The following is an 18,616-nucleotide window of genomic DNA, read 5'->3' on the forward strand; positions in this document are numbered from 1 at the left end:
ATCTCCCGAACACCTAAACCGTAAAACCCTAAAACCCAAAAATAATTTCATTCAAAAAAAAACCCAAAAACCAGCAAAATCTGAAAATCTTTAGTCCCGGTCCGTGTAACGAACCGGGACTAAAGGGCCTGCCCCTGGGGCGCTACGAGGCGCCCACGTGGAGCACCTTTAGTCCCGGATTGTAACAGGGCCGGGACTAAAGGTTAGGCCTTTGGTCCCGCCCCTTTAGTCCCGGTTGGTGAACCGGAACTAAAGCCCCTTACGGGCCGGGGCTAAAGGCCCCGTCCCCACTAGTGATAGTAATGGGCAGTACGCCAAGACAAGTAGACCATTTATTCATCAGCATCTACTTACTAATCATCCACCTAGAGATATCTATCCAGAACATCTCGCCGGTATTAAGTTGCGAGCCCCACCCAAAGTGTAAATTCAAAGCAACGGACAACTACATTAACGAACTATGCGTAAGGTAAATAATCCTTGTAACCATGGTCACAAGCACCATTGTTTTATCCCTGGTGTCAACAGCACATCCCCTAGTCTCATGTTTCTATCACTCAAGCTAGACATTGAGGGGCATGAACCCCAATCATGCATAACGCTCCCTCTTGGAGTTACAATCTACTACTCGGCCAAAGCAATAAATAGCAACGGAGAACATGCATGAATCACTAAGGAATATAATATAAAGGATAATCAAATATATAACTCATAACAATCTGAATATGATCTCATAATCCATCGGATCCCAACAAACCGAACATAGCAATAGCAAGAGAATTACATATATGCCTTGATCATGTAGGGCAGCTCACGAGGACTAACCGTTGAAGCACAAGATTGGAGAGAAGACATCACATACCTACTGGTCATGGACTCATCTCCAAGCAGGACTACTCATGGCAGGTCCGGGAAGCGTCCATGGCGGTGGAGAAGCTCCCGGAGGTCAATTCTCCCTCCGGCAGGGTGCCAGGAAGGGGTCTTCTGGTGCTCCCGATCTCGGAAGCGCTGCGACGGCAGAACAATGGAGAAATTTGCGATTATGGATCCCGTATATGGTTTTCCTAGTCGGGAGGTAAATATAGGCCAAAGGAGGGCAACAGAAGTGGTGGGACCCACCCAGGCGGCCTCCTGGCGCGGCCTGGGGGTGGGTCGCGCCCATAGGTCGCCTGGGCGGCCCCTGGCCCCCGTGTGGCCCATGTTTTGTGATTTTGGAAGCTTTCGGTACGCTGATTTTTATATATTTTTCTCGGGATTTTTGGGGCTTCGGAAAATTGTGTAAAAGCCCCAGCAAAATAGACATGAGCAGACAGAAACTGTCACTGGGTGCACTGAGTTAGTAGGTTAGTCCAAATATGTGTAAAATGGTATAAAAGTGTAGCAAAACATGTAACAGTGTCACCCAAAATATGATGGAACAAGCAGAAATTATAGATACGTTTGGGACGTATCACCACTCTGGTCTCCAAATGCCACATCGCCTTCGTGTAGAAGCTCTCCATCCATGAAAACTCCTTGCATGTCCAGAATTCCATAAAGGACCTGCACCGTCGGAACATCCCAGGCCTCTTCCTCAAGCTTGACATTTTGAACGCTTTTGACTCTGTTAATTGGGCCTTCCTGCTTGAGGTCATGCAACGACTCGGTTTTGGGCAACGATGGCGGGACTGGACTTGTCTCTCCCTGTATTCTTCTTCATCAAGAGTACTGCATACCGGAAAACCCGGAAGGAAGTTCAGACATGCAAAGGGCCTACGTCAGGGCGACCCAGTATCTCCGATGCTTTCATACTGGCCATTGACCCCCTTTAGTAGATCCTTCAGCTCGCCTCCCGACAAGGCATCTGCAAACCCATTCGTGCAAGGACAGCCAGATGCAGGATTTCCCTTTATGCTGATGATGCGGGCATTTTTATGAACCCAGACAACGACGAGCTTCGTGTGATATCTGCAATTTTAAAGGCCTTTGGGGACGCAAGCGGACAGATCACAAACTTGAGCAAGACTGACGCTGGTATTGACCTCCAGGATGTGGAGTCAATCTTCCCCGCCAACATCACCACCTTCCCAGGATGATAGTTGGGGCTCCCCTTCATTATCGACGTCTTAGAGGAATTGATCTGCAACCCTCCATCGATAGGATCGCCGGTAGACTTCCATGATGGAAAGGAAAACTTCTCAATAAGCCTGGCAGGGTAGCACTCGCACAGTCTGTCCTCACGGCCATGGCTACTTTCCACATCATCGCTCTCAACTTGTCAAAGGGGACTCTGAGAAAGATTGACAAAATCATTCGAGCCTTCATCTAGCAAAAAGAGGACCAATCTCAAACCTCCGGCGAACACTTCCTTGTTGACGAAAGGCCGTTTGCCGGCCAAGGCATTTGGGTGGTCTCGGGATCATGGACCTGGAGAGATTTAGCCATTCACTAGGCCTCCGGTGGCCGTGTTGCAAAGGACAAACCCAGAGAGCCCGTGGGTGGGATCGGAGTTACCGTGTGACCATGCAAACATGAACCTCTTTTGCACGTACACCTCGATTATGCTGGGCAATGGGCATAAGACCCTCTTCTGGCATGACAACTGGATTGGACACGGCCCACTCAAGATACTAGCTCCAGATCTTTACAAGATTACATGCGGAAAGAACTGATCGGTGCACAAAGAGCTAATGGACGAGAACTGGATCAAGGCGGTGGCCAGACTTCACATCATTTAGCAACTAGGAGAAGTCATGTATCTTTGCAATCAGATCACGCTTCTTCCTGCCAAGGAGGGCATCATTCACTCGAACTTAATCACTGTGTGCCTCTGCCTACGACGCTCAATTCTTTGGCTCTTACTCATGTTTCGACATGGCCAAAATGTGGTCCTCAAATGTTGAGCCGAAATGCAAGTTCTTTGCGTGGCTAGTTCCACATGAAAGAATCCTCACCGCGGATATGCTAGTTGTGAGGGGATGGCCTCACAACCCTAGGTGCCTGCTATGTCTTCAGCAGCTAGAAACAACAACTCACCCCTGCAAGGACTATCCTTTCATGATCGCGATCTGGAACCAGGTGAACACATGAACAAATGAAGACGTTCCATTACCCGGCCTTCTACCGGAGCCAGGAAACGTGTCCGAGTGGTGGGACAAGACACTGAAATCACAGTCCAAGCAGGTGTGTAAGAGGCGTAGTGGGGAATCATCTACACGCTATGGATGATCTGGAAGGAACGAACTAGGCGTGTGTTCACTAGACAACGACTGACACGCCGCGATGTGGTGGAACTTTATCATATCAGGAGGTGGCGGTCCATTCGAGGGCGCGATAATTTTACCTCTCAATTTTTATTCACCTTATCAGGAGGTGTGGATTTTGATTGGCATTATCTCCCTCCAAGAGGAAGGTCTGGTGGGATCTTACTTGGAGTTAGCTGTGAGACTCTTCAAGAGCGAGAAGCTTTGTTGGGTGATTTGAGGTTAAGTTCAGGGTTCGGTCTAAAAGTGATGGTTTTCAGTGGGCATTGGTGGTTGTGTATGGAGCAGCTCAACCAAAGCTCAGGACGGATTTTCTTGCAGATCTGGTTCATATACCTCTATTGGTTGGGAGTGATTTCAATATTATTCGGAGGAGAGATGAAAAGAATAATGATAATTTCGATGGCAGATGGTCATTTATGTTTAACACAATTATCGAGAGCCTGGACCTGAGGGAGATTGAACTCTCATGGGAGGAAGTTTACATGGGAAAATTCTTTGCAAAATCAAACTTTCGAAAAATTGGATCGGGTCCTCACCAGCATCAAATGGGAACAGAAGTTCCCTATGGTGATAGTCCGTGCATTACAAAGAGCCATCTCCGACCATACTCCTCTGCTCCTAGATTCCGGTGGAGTGACTCATGCAGGAAACAATAATGGTTTCTCTTTCGAAACAAGATGGTTTCTGAGAGAGGGATTCACTGACCTGATAGCCAGGGAATGGGCTAAGGAGTCGGGAGGGAGATCAAATGTTGAAAGATGCTGGAATAAGATTAGACACCTTCGAGAGTTCCTGAGGGGTTGGGCGAAGAATGAATTTGGTATCTATAAGGAAGAGAAGGACATGCTTCTAAAACTTATAGATGAGCTTGATCGTAACGCCGAGACTTATTTATTAGATGCAAATGACAGGGCACCAAAAAATGAGGCAGAACACAGAGTGCGGGTGATCCTTCGAGAGGAGGAAATGAAATGGGCACTCAGAGCTAAAGTATGGGCTATCGTTCAGGCTGATGATAATACTCAGTTTTTCCATTTGATTGCAAATGGAAAACATAGGAAAAGGGAAATTACGCAGCTTGAGCAAGATGAGGGTACAATCGTAGGTCATGAGACCCTAAAGTTGTACATATTAAATTATTATAAACAACTTTTCGGGGCTCCTGATCATAGTTTTGTCTCTATGGATGAGCGAATGGTGGCGGATATTCCTCAGCTCGATAATGACGAGAACAAGACTTTATCCGCACCTTTTACGGAGAAAGAGGTGCTTAATGCCATTGTGCAAATGAGGAATAACAAAGCTCCTGGACCGGATGGTTTTCTGGCTGAGTTTTATAAGAAATGTTGACATATAGTTAAAGATGATCTTATGCCAATGTTCTTGGACCTCTTTAATGGGCACTTGCAGCTCTTCCAACTAAACTCTGGCACTATAACGATGCTGCCAAAGGAGGAGGGGGCGGTGCGCATTGAGAAGTTTCGTCCAATTTTCCTGCTTAATGTCAGTTTTAAGATTTTCACAAAGGTGGTAATGAACAGGCTGACTAGGATTGCACATTCTGTGGTGCAGCTGACTCAAACTGCTTTCATGCCTCGCCACAACATTTTAGAAGGGGTGGTCATTCTGCATGACACGTTGCACGAAATCCATTCGAAGAAACTAGATGGGGTTATTTTAAAAGTGGATTTTTGGAAAGCGTATGATAAAGTCAAATGGTCTTTCCTGCAGGAAGGCTTACGTATGAAGGGTTTCGACGAGCTATGGAGGAAGCATGTTGATTGCTTTATAAAAAGGGAAGCGCCGGTGTTAGAGTGAATGATGATTTAGGTCACTTTTTCCAAACGCTTAAGGGTCTCAGACAGGGGGATCCTATGTCTCCTATTTTGTTCAACATTGTTGCGGATATGTTGGCAATAATGATTGGGAGAGCTAAAGAGGAAGACCTTGAGGGGGGACTCGTACCACATCTAGTAGATGGGAGAGTGTCCATCCTACAATACGTTGATGATACGATTCTCTTTATGGAGCATGATGTGGAGAAGGCCAGAAAAATGAAACTCATTTTATACTTATTGGAACAACTATCTGGTTTGAAGATAAACTTCAATAAAAGTGAATATTCCTGCTTCAGAAAGTCCAAAGTTGAAAAAGAAACTTACAAAAAAAAACGGTTTGGATGTGAAAGTTGGAATTTACCATTCAATTATTTGGCTATTCCTATTCACCACTGAAAGCTAACGAATAAGGAGTTTAAATGTATCGAGGATTGATTTGAAAAAAGCTGAGTTGCTTGAAGGGCAAGCTTTTATCCTCTGGGGGTCGGCTAATACTAGTTAACTCGGTGTTAACGAGTATGCCAATGTTCCTCCTATCTTTTTTCGAGATATCGGTTGGGGTGCGAAAAAGGTTGGATTTCTATCGATCTCGTTTCTTCTGGTAGAGTGATGAGAACAAGAGGAAGTATCAACTTACTAGATGGGGCATCATCTGTAGACCGAAGGAGCAATGGGGCTTAGGAATTGAGAATTTAGAGGTTAAAACATATGTATGCTCAGCAAGTGGTTGTATAGATTGTCTGTTGAAAATGAAGGCATGTGGGTACAAATTATGAGGAATAAATACCTACAAAATAAGACCTTAGCACACGCTACAGCAAGACCTAATGACTCTCCGTTTTGGAAGGGCTTGATGAGGACTAAAGTAGCTTTTCCAGAGAACTAAGTTTATCATTGGAAACGGTGAGTCTGCTAGATTCTGGAAGGATACGTGGTTCGGGGAGACGCCTCTCGCTATCGAGTATCCGCAACTATATAATATTGTCCAACGTAGAGAGGCTTACATCACTACAATATTTCGGTCTATGCCTCTAAATATTCAATTTCTAAGGTCTTTGATCGGAGATCGATGGAATGAGTGGCTCCATCTTGTCAGACAATTGATGGACATCAATCTCTCTGATTTGCCAGATAGTGTTCATTGGAAGTTGACCACGAATGGCATTTTTTTAGTTAAATATATGTACCTTCATCTCATAGATATGGCACCTATACCCAAGTCAATTCATACTTGGAAGGTCAAAGTCCCGTTAAGAATAAAGGTTTTCATGTGGTTTGTCCACAAAGAAGTTATTCTAACGAAGGACAATTTGGCAAAACGTAATTGGACAGGTAGTCAAAGATGCAGCTTTTGTCATAACAACGAGACTATCAAGCACCTCTTTTTGGAATGTCCAATGGCTAAGATATTGTGGCGCTCTCTCCATATAGCCTTTAATATCAACCCTCCTAACAATATGCACACGTTATTCGGGATGTGGTTAAAAGGGGTTGACACAACCACTGCAAAGCATATACGATTGGGAGTATGTGCATTAGTTTGGGCTACATGGAACTGCATGAATGATTTGGTGTTTAATAGACAAAGTTCTATTAACTTTTTGTAGGTTATCTACAGGGCTATTGCCATGATCCGTATGTGGTCCTTACTCACTCTTGCAGAAGCCCGGGAGCCTTTGGTTACTGGGTGTGCCCGTTGGGAGATGGTAGCTCGGGGTATCTTTAACCGGTTTAGATGGCGGTCCAGTAATAGGATAGGTGATTAGTCATCTAGGCCTATTTTTAACCGGTTGTGGCGTGTAAGGCGCTATGTATCTTCATTTTTTGGGTTATATTTGTACTTCATTGTGGACTTGTTTTGGGATTTCTTTAATAAATGGTTGTATGCATCTATTGATGCACAGTCCGAGGCCACACCTCCTTTTCTATAAAAAAATCAGAGATCAGATCTGCACTTATTAAAATTCCTATGGGAGGGAGTAACGTGGATGGGTCAGTTTATTTTTTTAGATAGACATGGTGTCGTCTTGGTTTACTTCTAGCTTTTGCCAATTTGAGTCTTTTGTTATCCTAAAATTCTAACGTTAATTGTACGGCCCAGATAAATAAAAAAAAATTGCGAGAAAAACTTTTAATCTATTCATCTTGAGTCATCGTAGTACAACGAAAACTAGATAAATCAATTACACGTAATGCAACCAAAACTAGCATCTAACATCTCAATGGCCTACATAAATCAATTACATAGACCCGTTTACTAAGAGCATCTCCAACAGCTAGTCTAAAAAGGTGTCTATAGTTGTTTAGACCACGAAGGCAAAAAAAAAAAAAATGAGCCTCCAACAGCTCGTCCATACTGAGGTCTAAACTTTGACGTCGTCCAAATCGAGCTCCACAACGTCCAGCCCTAACGATGTGGACCCATCGTCCATAGCGAACGGGGCGCCAGATTTCACCTTCGCGCCAAGAAGGAGGAAGTGGCGCGCAATGCCGTCGTGCAGCGCCAACGCTGAGGTACGTCCCTTTAAATGCAGGGGGAGGGGGTGAAGTCACGCTCTGAGGTGGAGGGGAGGGTGGATCCCATCGCCGCCACACTCTGGGGTGGAGGGGAGGGTGGATCCCGCCGCCGCCGCGCTCTAGGGTGGAGGGGAGGGCGGATCCCGCCGACGCCGCGCTCTGAGGTGGAGGGGAGGGCGGATCCCGCCGCCGTCGCGCTATGGGGTGGAGGGGAGTGCGGATCCCGTCGCCGCCGCGCTCTGGGTGGAGTGAAGGGCGGATCCCGCGGCCGCTGGAGAGGGAGGAATGGGCGCAGGGGGAAGGAGTGGGTCGTCGCGCAGCGGGTGGGAGGAACGGGCGCAGGGGAAGGGAGGAAGGAACAGACACATGGGGAGGGAGGAAGGAACGGACGCAGGGGAGGGAGGAACGGGAGCAAGGAATGCATTTGGACTGAAGGTATGTGTGTTTGTAATTTTATTGTAGATGGAAGATGATGGACGTTTTCTTGAGATGTTAAACTTTGATGTATCAACATAAGTGCCACATAGCCCAGTTGGGGAGCAAGAAATGCAATCAATTCAAAAAAATCTGCACCTGTCAAAGCAAAATCCACTAAAGGACTGAATTGGTCTACTAAAAAGGATGAACTATTGGTGAAAGCATGGTTGCACACCAGTTTGGATGTTGTGATAGGGACAGATCAATCTGCAAATTCTTATTGGGGTAGGATTTATGATTACTACAGCACGCTTAAGAAAGTGTCATGACCGGATCGTGTTAAAAATGCACTCAATTGCTGTTGGAGCACTATTAATAAGCAAGTCAGCAAGTTTTGTGGATACTATCAGCAAATACTGAATAGAAACCAAAGTAGGGTGACTATCGCTTAGTAGGTATGCATCCATCTTTTTAGTTCATTAGTCCGATGAAGACGACGACGAATTCATGAGCATATCCAAAACGAATCTTGTTTCACTCATTGTGTTATAGGAGAGAAGACACAAGACTTGGAAAAGAGATCAGAGAAGCACAAGATGGAATGGTTTAACAAAGGTGGGAATGGGTGGTATATATAGGACTCGAATAGAGCTTTTGGAATAGAGCCGTCGGAGGTTATAAAATGGTAGTTGAATTGGTAGTTATAAAATATTATTAAAATATAGAAAAGAGAATATAGACGTTCTATATACAGACGTTCTGCTGTAAAACTGGACGTGTATACGAAGGAATCTTTTTAGACCATTGTCTATACGAACATATAGACATCCAAATATAGACATGCTATTGGAGATGCTTAAAATTCCCATGGAAGGGAGTAACGTGGTTGGGTCAGTTTTTTTTAGATAGACGTGGTTTGGTCTGGTTTTTACTTGTAGCTTTTGTCAGTTTGAGTCTTTTGTTATCCTAAAACTGTAACGTGTCCATAGTATTGCCTCGAATTGTTTGTTGCTGTGGAGTTGAAGCTACGGTGGCGAGGCCCTGCGGTATATGATGACTGGCTGCAGGTAGCCCGTTTGGCGATCTTTCATGGCGCCAGCCGTGCCTGATTTTGTCCTTCGGAGTTCTCCGTTAAAGTTGGAGCTGCATCGTCTGGCCGTAGATCGATGTGTGGTTGATAAGGGGTGCTTTGCCCTGTGTAATTCGGTCTATGAAAGTAGGCTTGACCCTTGCCGTATTGGTTTTTACCTGATTTTTCATAATTAACTGGATAATTCTTTTCTCTTTATTTAATAGATGAGGCAATTGCCTCCGTTTAAAAAAAAACTGTAACATTAATTGTACAGCCCAGATAGTTTAGTTACATACACTCGACAGTTAAGATATTTTTAATGTTGGAGATTGACGTGAAGGTTCGTATGGTGATGTAAATATTCGTATGATCTATACCTATATCTATATCTATACCTAATAATAAAGCGGCTATCGTTTCTGTCGGAATTTCCGCCGAGGTATTTTTACGAAAACGTCCCTGTCGTTTGGCTGAATTAACCCGCAGTCCATTGTTTATAGTTGAAAAACGTTTCGTTTCTACAAAATCCCCCCTCCCGACGGTCAGCGTCTTCCTATCCTATCCAGAGACCACGCACGCCCACCGCTGGCATCCCAGCTCGGGCACGAGGAGGCGGGGTTGAGGAGGGGGCGCGCGGGAGCGAGGAGACGGGGGCGAGGATGTGCAGGAGGAGCCGAGGAGGCGAGGGAGCTCCCAGCCGGTCGTCGGCTTCGACGAGGAGGCGGCCAGCCGGCCGTCAGCTTCGGCGAGGAGGCGAGGGAGCACGGGGAGCTTGGCTCAGCCTTGTCGCCGGTGACGTGAGGCCGAGGGGGCGGGGTCCATCCGCCGGGCGCCACCACCTCCGGCCCCCGCCGGTTCCAGCCCTTTCGCCGTGCGCCGCCAACACCGTCCCCCGTCGCCCACCGCTGTAAGCTCAAGGCCTGCTCCTTCTCTTCCTCGACAATCGCAACGCTCCCGCCACATGCGCACCTTCCCAACCCCGACCCTCCACGCCGCTCCCGCCTGGACCTTTCCTACATCCTCTTCCACCGTAGCCCCAACTCCACTTCCATTGACGATGTCGCCTTCGCTGCCGCGAGTCCCCTCCCGTCGAGCCTCCTCTCTCCCTCCCCTTCAGCCTCCTTCTCATATCCTCCCCCTCCCAGTCAGCCCTTGCGTCCTTCCGTACCACCGTGGCCATCGAACTGTCGTGCGGGATGTCCCTGGAATCGCGGGTGAGCTTTGTTTGCAGAGTCTAAATTTTGCTAGGAATTTCCAGGTTCTGGATAGTCTACTTACATGCCCGGGGCGCAACCGGTCATCTATTCCAGTATGTCATCTGGGACTAGACAGCCGCACAGCTGAAAGTAGACTATCAGTCGGCTCAAAAGCATTCGGATGGAGCCTGTCCACAACATGCGAGGACGTCGATGGCTGTGGCACATCACAGACGCCTTCGAGCATCTGGACAACTCTCGACATGGAAGGCCTCCGGGAGAAATCCTCCTGGACGCACCACAGAGCGACCCTGATAGCTATCTCCACCCGCTCATCTTCATCGTCATACGCCAACTTGGCGTCGATGATATCGCGAAGATCGCCACTGATCCAAATTTTAACACGCTGGTTTCGATCTTTCAGTCGACGGGGAGCTCAAGTGTGAGAAATGGACTCGGGATGATGGCGCCAAGTCAAAGGAATAATCATCAAACATAAATAGCTGCTCGACAGCTTGATCGGCAATCCGGAGATGGCAAGGCGCATGTTTCTGTCAATCTGTTGATTTGGGAAGAAAAGTGTCCTGTTCTTGGGTATGACCAACAAAGAGTGTCCTTTTTTTGCTTATTCAGGTGAGCTTTTTGTCTCTTTGTTCTTTTTTGTTTTGTTTACTCTATGTCATATGCTGTGGTGGAAGGACCTGTGTTAAAGCTAGGTGGGTTGGATATATTTTTGTCATACAAGCAATGTACTGATATTATATGTGAGGCAATTCTACAATAATTAGTGATGCAATTCTGCAGTCAGTTTTTCAACCGGCTAAAACAAAGCAAACAACTTGGTCTGCCTATGATTTTTGCTCGAGCTGTGAATTTGCTTGATGGAGTCTCGGTATGCTTTTCTTCACCTTTACCTTGCAACACCAAAAATAATTTTCTTCACCTTTACCCATCAACACCACAAATTTGTGGATGTGGTAGTTGAACTCGATATCCTTGCAATACAATTCAACATTCATCAAAGCTCCATTTCTAGCTGACCAAACAATAAGTTTGCGCCACTCTCTCACGCAATATATATTTATCCAAAGTACATTAGTGACCAAGAACTTTCCTGATATGCTGGCATTGACATTGTTTTCTGTTCTCTTACACATGTGGCTTTCATTAAACAAGAATCTTACTGAATAAAAAACACATTGTTCCTTATATGCTATGTAATTTCAATCGAAGTGATGGCGGTTGTAGGCCTGGATCATACACATAATGCCATCTTCTGCTATCTTTTTTAGGCTTCACTCACATCCATTGTAGAGATGCAATTTTTTAGTCTGCTGTGCAGTCAAGAACTTGAGCACCGCACATATGAAATGAAGTAATTATATTAACAATAAGATCAAGGTTCATCACTAAGTTGGATACAGTAAAAATAAATTTGTTGTTTCTCAAGCCTAGCAAGAAGTGTTTTACACACATGTTATTTATCTCTATTTATGCCAACAGATAGATTAAGGTGAATTTGCTGAAAAGAGGTAAAAGAATTACAGGTTCCTTCTATGTCTTCCTGCCATACGAGCCATTGTTCTTTGGATCATCTACAAACCTCACACAAGTAACGTTGAGTTGATAAAAGCAAGCAAAAGTAACTTTGACCGAGCTATTTTAATTTTTCCTTTTTGTGAAACTTTGGTAGACATGGCAATAATAACATTACTTTCACAAAATTACTATAGATTAGGGTAATTATACTTGTAACATTTATCAGAGTTGGATATGAGTAGTGTTGCATAGTGGCACCCGGAGGAAGTTTTATGAATATTTTTGCCCGTTGCAACGCACGGGCACATGTACTAGTCTATACCTATATTAATTCTAGACTCTCAAGAAATTCCCACGTAAATTAGATTTTACGAGCCGTTCATCTAACGTGGGACCGAGTTATTATGGTGTAGATCCAATCGTAAAATTCTGAGCCAAAAAAAGATTCTATCATCTATAGAAACACAAAACTAAAAAAAAAAAACATATCTCAATCTATACATATACCAGTTATTGTGGTAGATATTCTGGTAATGTAATGACTGCCTAAAAAGTACCACGTATATCTCTCCGTCTCTCCTAATCTCTCATGGCTCATTCTTTTCTGTAGGTCCCCGTCCCAAAATCTCACATCTCATATCTCACGACTCTCCTTCCTCTATTCTCTAGGTCAGCAAAGGAAAAAAAGAACCACGATCTCAGAAGCCCAGCTGTCCTCGGCGGCCACCGTCCTCTCGATACGAAGGGAGTTCTTCATCGTCTATAGCTCCCCGGCGGCGATTTTAGAAGCCTAGCCCATGACATGACGCCTTCTACCAGCATGGCTCCATGCCTAGACACAAACATCCTCACGACAGGAGAGGGGCACCAACTGTCTAAAGACAAACCACCCTAAGGTTAGATCTTACAATTTGTCATGCCAAGTCAGTCATCTATGCTTTCTCCTGACCTCATCTCTCTCAGATTTTCTGCTAATGTTTTTTGCATATAACTCCGTCACTCTTTCCATACCAGGTCGGCACGTCTAGATTTATTAATGTTTCTTCTTGCATCACGTGGAGAAGGAACTGTCATGAGCAATCATTATCTAGATCAATTCGTTTTTCACCTATTATACTTGGATCTGGTTTATGTTTCTCATGTTTATTCCTAATAAATAGTCCATGATTTTGGTCCCTTTTTCAGGGCTTCTTTCTTAGATTGCTCTTCTCCTCATAATATACCACTTCTCATGTTCTATGCATCAATCTGTCATACAATTACAATCTCCCCCTCCTGGCTTTCAAACATGTATAATTGCTTTGCTGCCAGTACTGTTCTGACCCTGTCTTGGCCTTGAATTTGATGAACAAGAGTTAGTTCTTCAGTGAGACGACCAGCTGTAGTTGGTTGCGAGATAGATCATAAGGCATGGAATAGATGTTCATGGTGTTTGTTATCTCCAGATCATGTGATATATAGAGCTAGCATAGTGGCCGGTCCAAAATTGAGCAGATTTTTCGCTGGATATCACACTGCCTAAATTTTCTTCACTTATTAAAACATCTGTAATCTCCCCCCTCCTGGCTTTCAAACATGTATAATTGCTTTGCTGCCAGTACTGTTCTGACCCTGTCTTGGCCTTGAATTTGATGAACAAGAGTTAGTTCTTCAGTGAGACGACCAGCTGTAGTTGGTTGCGAGATAGATCATAAGGCATGGAATAGATGTTCATGGTGTTTGTTATCTCCAGATCATGTGATATATAGAGCTAGCATAGTGGCCGGTCCAAAATTGAGCAGATTTTTCGCTGGATATCACACTGCCTAAATTTTCTTCACTTATTAAAACATTATTGAAACATCAGGTTAGAGAAGAAACCTTTTGCCACCGCAAAAAAACCGAGAAGAAACCTTTTGAAAATTCATCAACCACCTGACTGGATGGATTGTGCACCACATATCAGGCTAGCGTGGAGTCCTACCATCAACTTCTCTGATTCTTCTATAAATAGAACTTCTGCGCTCCTTCTCTTCTCATGTGAAAGTCATATGCGAGTACACAGCAACGTGTCCCAATGAAAGTACCAATAACATACATGTCAATCTTTTTTCAATCTAATGTTTATGTTTCCGAATGATTGCCTATTCTGCTTCTAATCATGGTGATGTCAAACAACAGTGTACAAAGTGTGCCTTCACTGGGACAGAATATCATAATGTAACAAATACACAGGAATACTACCACTTCATCCAGCAACAGTGGTAGTATACTCAGCGTTGACTGTGTATGTTTGCATGTATGCGCAGTTTAATATACGATCCAGGCTTACACATCTGATCTATGTATCAAGACAATATGTGGTCAGCTCAGAGATCGTCGTAACTTCTGGCGGAATAGGTATGTGTTATACTAACTCCTTTTGTATGCTTTTGATGTTAATTTACTAATTATATTCGTAGAATTTATCTCATCCTTAGTTAAATAGAAGGCATGAATAGGCGTAAAAGTTATAATGGTTAGGTGCAAGATTAAGGTGTGAATGCATTTTTTGTCGGTCTGCATGTAAATATGTTCTATAGTTATATCTGAATCATTTGTTTCCTCATCATGTTCTATAGTTTATCGAGTCTTCATTCATGGTTATACCTGAATCATTTGTTTTTGTTCACCAGGTTCTATAGTTAATCAGGTATCGTAGTTTTATTTTATTTGATCTGAGCATGATCTAATAAGTAAAATCACAATAGTCTGACATGTAAAATGCAAGAAGGCACAAAAACTTATTTTTGGTACTATAGTTCACAAATATCAGAAGTCTCCTGCCAGCAAAGATGTTTTAGCAGAGAACCAGTGGCAATCTCAGCGATGATGTGTCCATTTATATGGTTGAAAGTCACCACAGTTAACATGTCCTCCTCATTATATATGTACCAATGTGCCTATAGTTTTAAGTTGATGCAGTTCATGAACATTGTACTTCATACAGATCTCATGGTGATTTAGAATATTCTTATGGTGTGTTTGGCTGTTATTTTCTGAAAGATTGTAGCATTATCTACCAGATTTTTCTCTTTCTCTCCACAATTCTTATGTGGTTGACTGTTTTACTAAAGAATTGAAATTAAACTTTTTGATTAAGGTGGGGCCTGTCTTTTGTTCCAAATAGTATAACATGGTATCTTTCGGTGAATGGACAAGGGAACACTAGAAGAAAAAATAGAGATGCGCACATATAAGCATAACTTATGAATTTGTATTTTAGCTCATATCCACTTACTTCTCTTGAGATTATAAGGTGTTCCACATGTGTCAGGATATAAACTAGATTCAAAAGTTACACATGGTCTTAGGTTTTCCATATATATTAATTACTAAACTAGCCCGTGCGAATGCACGGGTTGACGACTAGTACATCTAATTAGGAATAAGAAGATAGCGCCTAAAAAGAAAATGCTATAATGTGCTGGATAGCACGTAACGCACAAACACTACTTTAGGACTGTATGTTTGCGCGTTGCCGGGGCAAGGAGCAACATAGAGCATATAAGGACCGAGGCGAGCTGAAAATCCTCTAAGCCAGCATGTAGTGCCTAAAGCAAAGGAGCTATGCTTCATAGCATAACACCTAGTCGAAAGGCTTCACGTAACCAGAATGGACCCTGACCTGAAGCGTCACGCCGCGTTGACAGAGAGTTTAGCGTCTGTCAAAACAACACTTTTTCGTGTAGTATAGCTCCCTAGCGTTGGACGCTGCCCCAAAGGTTAGCCAAGTGAAATAGTTACGCCATCTGTTCATTCCGTGAATTTGTTTCATCCTTATATAAGTCATTTTGTTCATTTTATCCTTTGACATTCACAACCTTGCCTGCTGTTACAAAGCCTGCTGTCCATACATCAAGAATCCTGCAGAGTGGCAGGCATGTGGCTCCTAGTACATGGCAGCACTTCAAGAGGGGAGGCTGTAGTCCGTGCAATCATGCTGCGTTCTACCCGCTCCCTCTGGTAAAAAAACAAAATATAGAACAAAGTCAACATAGTTAGGAGTGTTTGTCTGATCGACGATGTGGAGAAGAGAGATGAACACTCCGCATAAGATCCAGTTCTGCATGTCACTTGTCACTCATAGCCGGCCGTTAGCACTACTTACATAAACATATACAATCATAATATTCTTTGTCATTTCATTAAATTTTACAAACATGCAAAAAAAAGTCTTCTCGAGTTATCATCAATAAGCTAATGTCATCATCTAAGAGTCTCTCTTGATGTTGTTAGTCTCCTTCTCCCTTTAAAACGATCATCTGCCGAAGGAACATGTATATGCATAAATTAACAGTAGAAACAATGAAGAAAAATGATGCTAATACAAACATGAAAACTATCATTATGAAGGTAACACATAGTATGCAAATTTGTCAGAAATAACATATGGATGTAGTGATAAGTATACACATGAAGATATAATTAGTTTCTTTTTTCGTGAATTTTTCATTAATATAAATGAATTCGAGCTTAGTACAAAATTACAATTGAACACTTTATTTATATTGCTCACAATATTTTCCAGCCAATTTTGCAACCATAGGTCACCACAAAGATAGGTACAACACATAAATATACGGAAACAAATTAAAACCATACATTAGGAACTCGAGACTCATGTCCGATCTACGAAAGTATTAGCAATTTTATTGCAAACATTGATTATGAAAAACGTGTACGATAACAAAGTTTTCAAATATGATTCAACATATCGACCTCTGTTGAGCTTATTCCAATTCGTACAACGATCTTTTAATATATAATGTCCCATTGAGTTTATTCCAAATGAAGACAACAAAGTGCCTTGAACAGTATGAACATAACCCCTCTATGAACAACAATGCAAAAGAACCACTGCACTACCTATTTCTGCATTTAGTGCATGAAATTTAAGATAGAATAAATTTTGTGAATTTTATATCTAAGTATAGGGACACATCAATTTGTTATACTTTCTTTTTACATGCACCAACTAATCAACTTCTTTGCTTCATAATTTTAGTATGAACGAATTATGGATTAATAACTTTAGTGTTTTGTTTGACGTTTAGCTCCATATTAGCTACACAAATTTTAAAAAATTATGAGTGCAACATAAAAAAGAGAAGATGCCCATTATCGGTTGACCTTGTATAATATTTGTGCAACATATCTCACACTGTTAAGTAAATGTCATTGCCTTTACGATGTCATGTCACTGATGTAATAATCAGAAATCCTAGTAGTTCTTCTGCTTATATAGGAGATAAATATTAGATGAAAAATAGAAAATGCATGAACACTTTACAATAAAACTTTATTTTGGAGAAACATGACTCTAGCATCTGAGATCTAGTCCCGTAGACAATGAAAATAGAGACCTAGTCATTGGCCAAATCAACAATGATTAATGGCCTATGCATGTGCTGAGCCGCATGCCAGAACGAAGAATAATTATTTTTGGAACCAACATACTTACTGGGATTTATCACTCATGGAACCAAGAAGTATATATTTTCACCTAACAATAACTAATGGATTCATGGGAGGCAAAATGACATTATAAATAATGTCATTAAAAGTCAAAGATAACAACCTGAGGAAAGTCAAGAGGAAATTGAAATACACATGAAGGAAACTGGGTGGTTCTTAGTTAATGGTGTGTATGAATACAGGTACTTTGTATTCCGAGTAAAATATCATGAACGACTCAAAGTCTAGACTAACCTACATGCTTTGAGCCATAACAATAACCTTCAGCATGTATATATATGCATGCACGTCAGATCAATAGGCTTCAGTTTTTGTGTTTTCCTATCTCATCAGATTCGATAAAGAAGTGTGGATGTTACACATTATATACAAATGAGATGTCATTAGAAGTTACAGATAACGGCATGTAGAATGTCAACAGGAAATTAAAATTCACGTGAATATAGAACTGAAACTACTTAGTGGTGCATAAGCACACATATTCTCCACATTTGGAATAAAATGTCATGAACGACTCAAAATGTGAACTCACCTTCATGCTTTGACGCATATAGTAATAACCTACAACACATATATGCATGCATGGCATGCACGTTAGTTCGATTGATTCCAGTTCGGGTGATTGCCTATCTAATCAGATTGGATAAGAAAACTGTAAATATTTGACATCGAATATATAGTGAATTAATAGACATGCACTTTAATTATTGATCGCAACCTCAATTTTGCATAGCCTAGCTAAACTTCACACAAAACTGATAGATCTTTCAAAACCGAATAAAGAGAGTACCTAGGTCATCTAACAGGGAAAGAGACTATGAACACTACTTTTAACTTATCGTTCCATCAGCTCTCACCAGCTTGTTTTCTGGGGCCTCAAGAAATTAATGGATCAGACTACTTTAACTGGAACAAATTGAGCCGATTTCTTTTCTTTTCCATACGGACACATGCTTAAGAGGCTGGCTGACAGGTGATACTCGCATCATCTTTTTGGGAGAATGTGGACACGGTGACTGTCAGACCTAGCGCTCGAGCTCTCTCGCAAGTGGGGTAGACGAAGGTGTTTGTGCCGCGTACAATTGCAACTTTTCTGCTTTCTATTTCTTCTCTTATGCACCGATTACAATGCTTAACTGAAAAACGAAAAACAAGGGAATGAACGGGTCGTGAGCGTCGCCATCCCAACGCTACTCGCGCTTCGCCCGTGATGCGGCCATGACCGTCTCCTTCGTGCCATCCCTCGATCGTGTCAGGGCTGCTATGAAAGGAAGAAAACTATCCTAGTCTATGCCC

The 18,616-nt window shown here is 42.8% G+C and overlaps 1 protein-coding gene across 6 annotated transcripts; it reads left to right on the forward strand.

Moving 5' to 3' along the window:
• The first annotated feature begins 7,213 nt into the window (after nucleotides 1-7,213).
• LOC123444862 (glycine-rich protein DOT1-like) lies at nucleotides 7,214-14,944 on the forward strand. 6 transcript variants are annotated; one of them, XR_006631036.1, is made up of 3 exons: nucleotides 7,214-8,035; nucleotides 10,710-11,177; nucleotides 12,494-14,944. XR_006631036.1 is itself a non-coding variant. In XM_045121728.1 (2 exons), the coding sequence occupies exons 1-2, from the start codon at nucleotides 7,612-7,614 to the stop codon at nucleotides 12,616-12,618; spliced, it is 549 nt and encodes a 182-aa protein (XP_044977663.1). In that variant the 5' UTR covers nucleotides 7,214-7,611; the 3' UTR covers nucleotides 12,619-14,944. The 6 variants fall into 6 exon arrangements, 1 of the variants encoding a protein (XP_044977663.1); XR_006631038.1 differs by having other exon boundaries at nucleotides 10,710-10,918; nucleotides 11,090-14,944; XR_006631034.1 differs by lacking the exon at nucleotides 10,710-11,177 and having other exon boundaries at nucleotides 12,494-12,720; nucleotides 13,985-14,944.
• Nucleotides 14,945-18,616: the final 3,672 nt, after the last annotated feature.

This window comes from Hordeum vulgare, chromosome 3H (genome assembly GCF_904849725.1).
Source record: "Hordeum vulgare subsp. vulgare chromosome 3H, MorexV3_pseudomolecules_assembly, whole genome shotgun sequence".
Taxonomy (NCBI): domain Eukaryota; kingdom Viridiplantae; phylum Streptophyta; class Magnoliopsida; order Poales; family Poaceae; genus Hordeum; species Hordeum vulgare.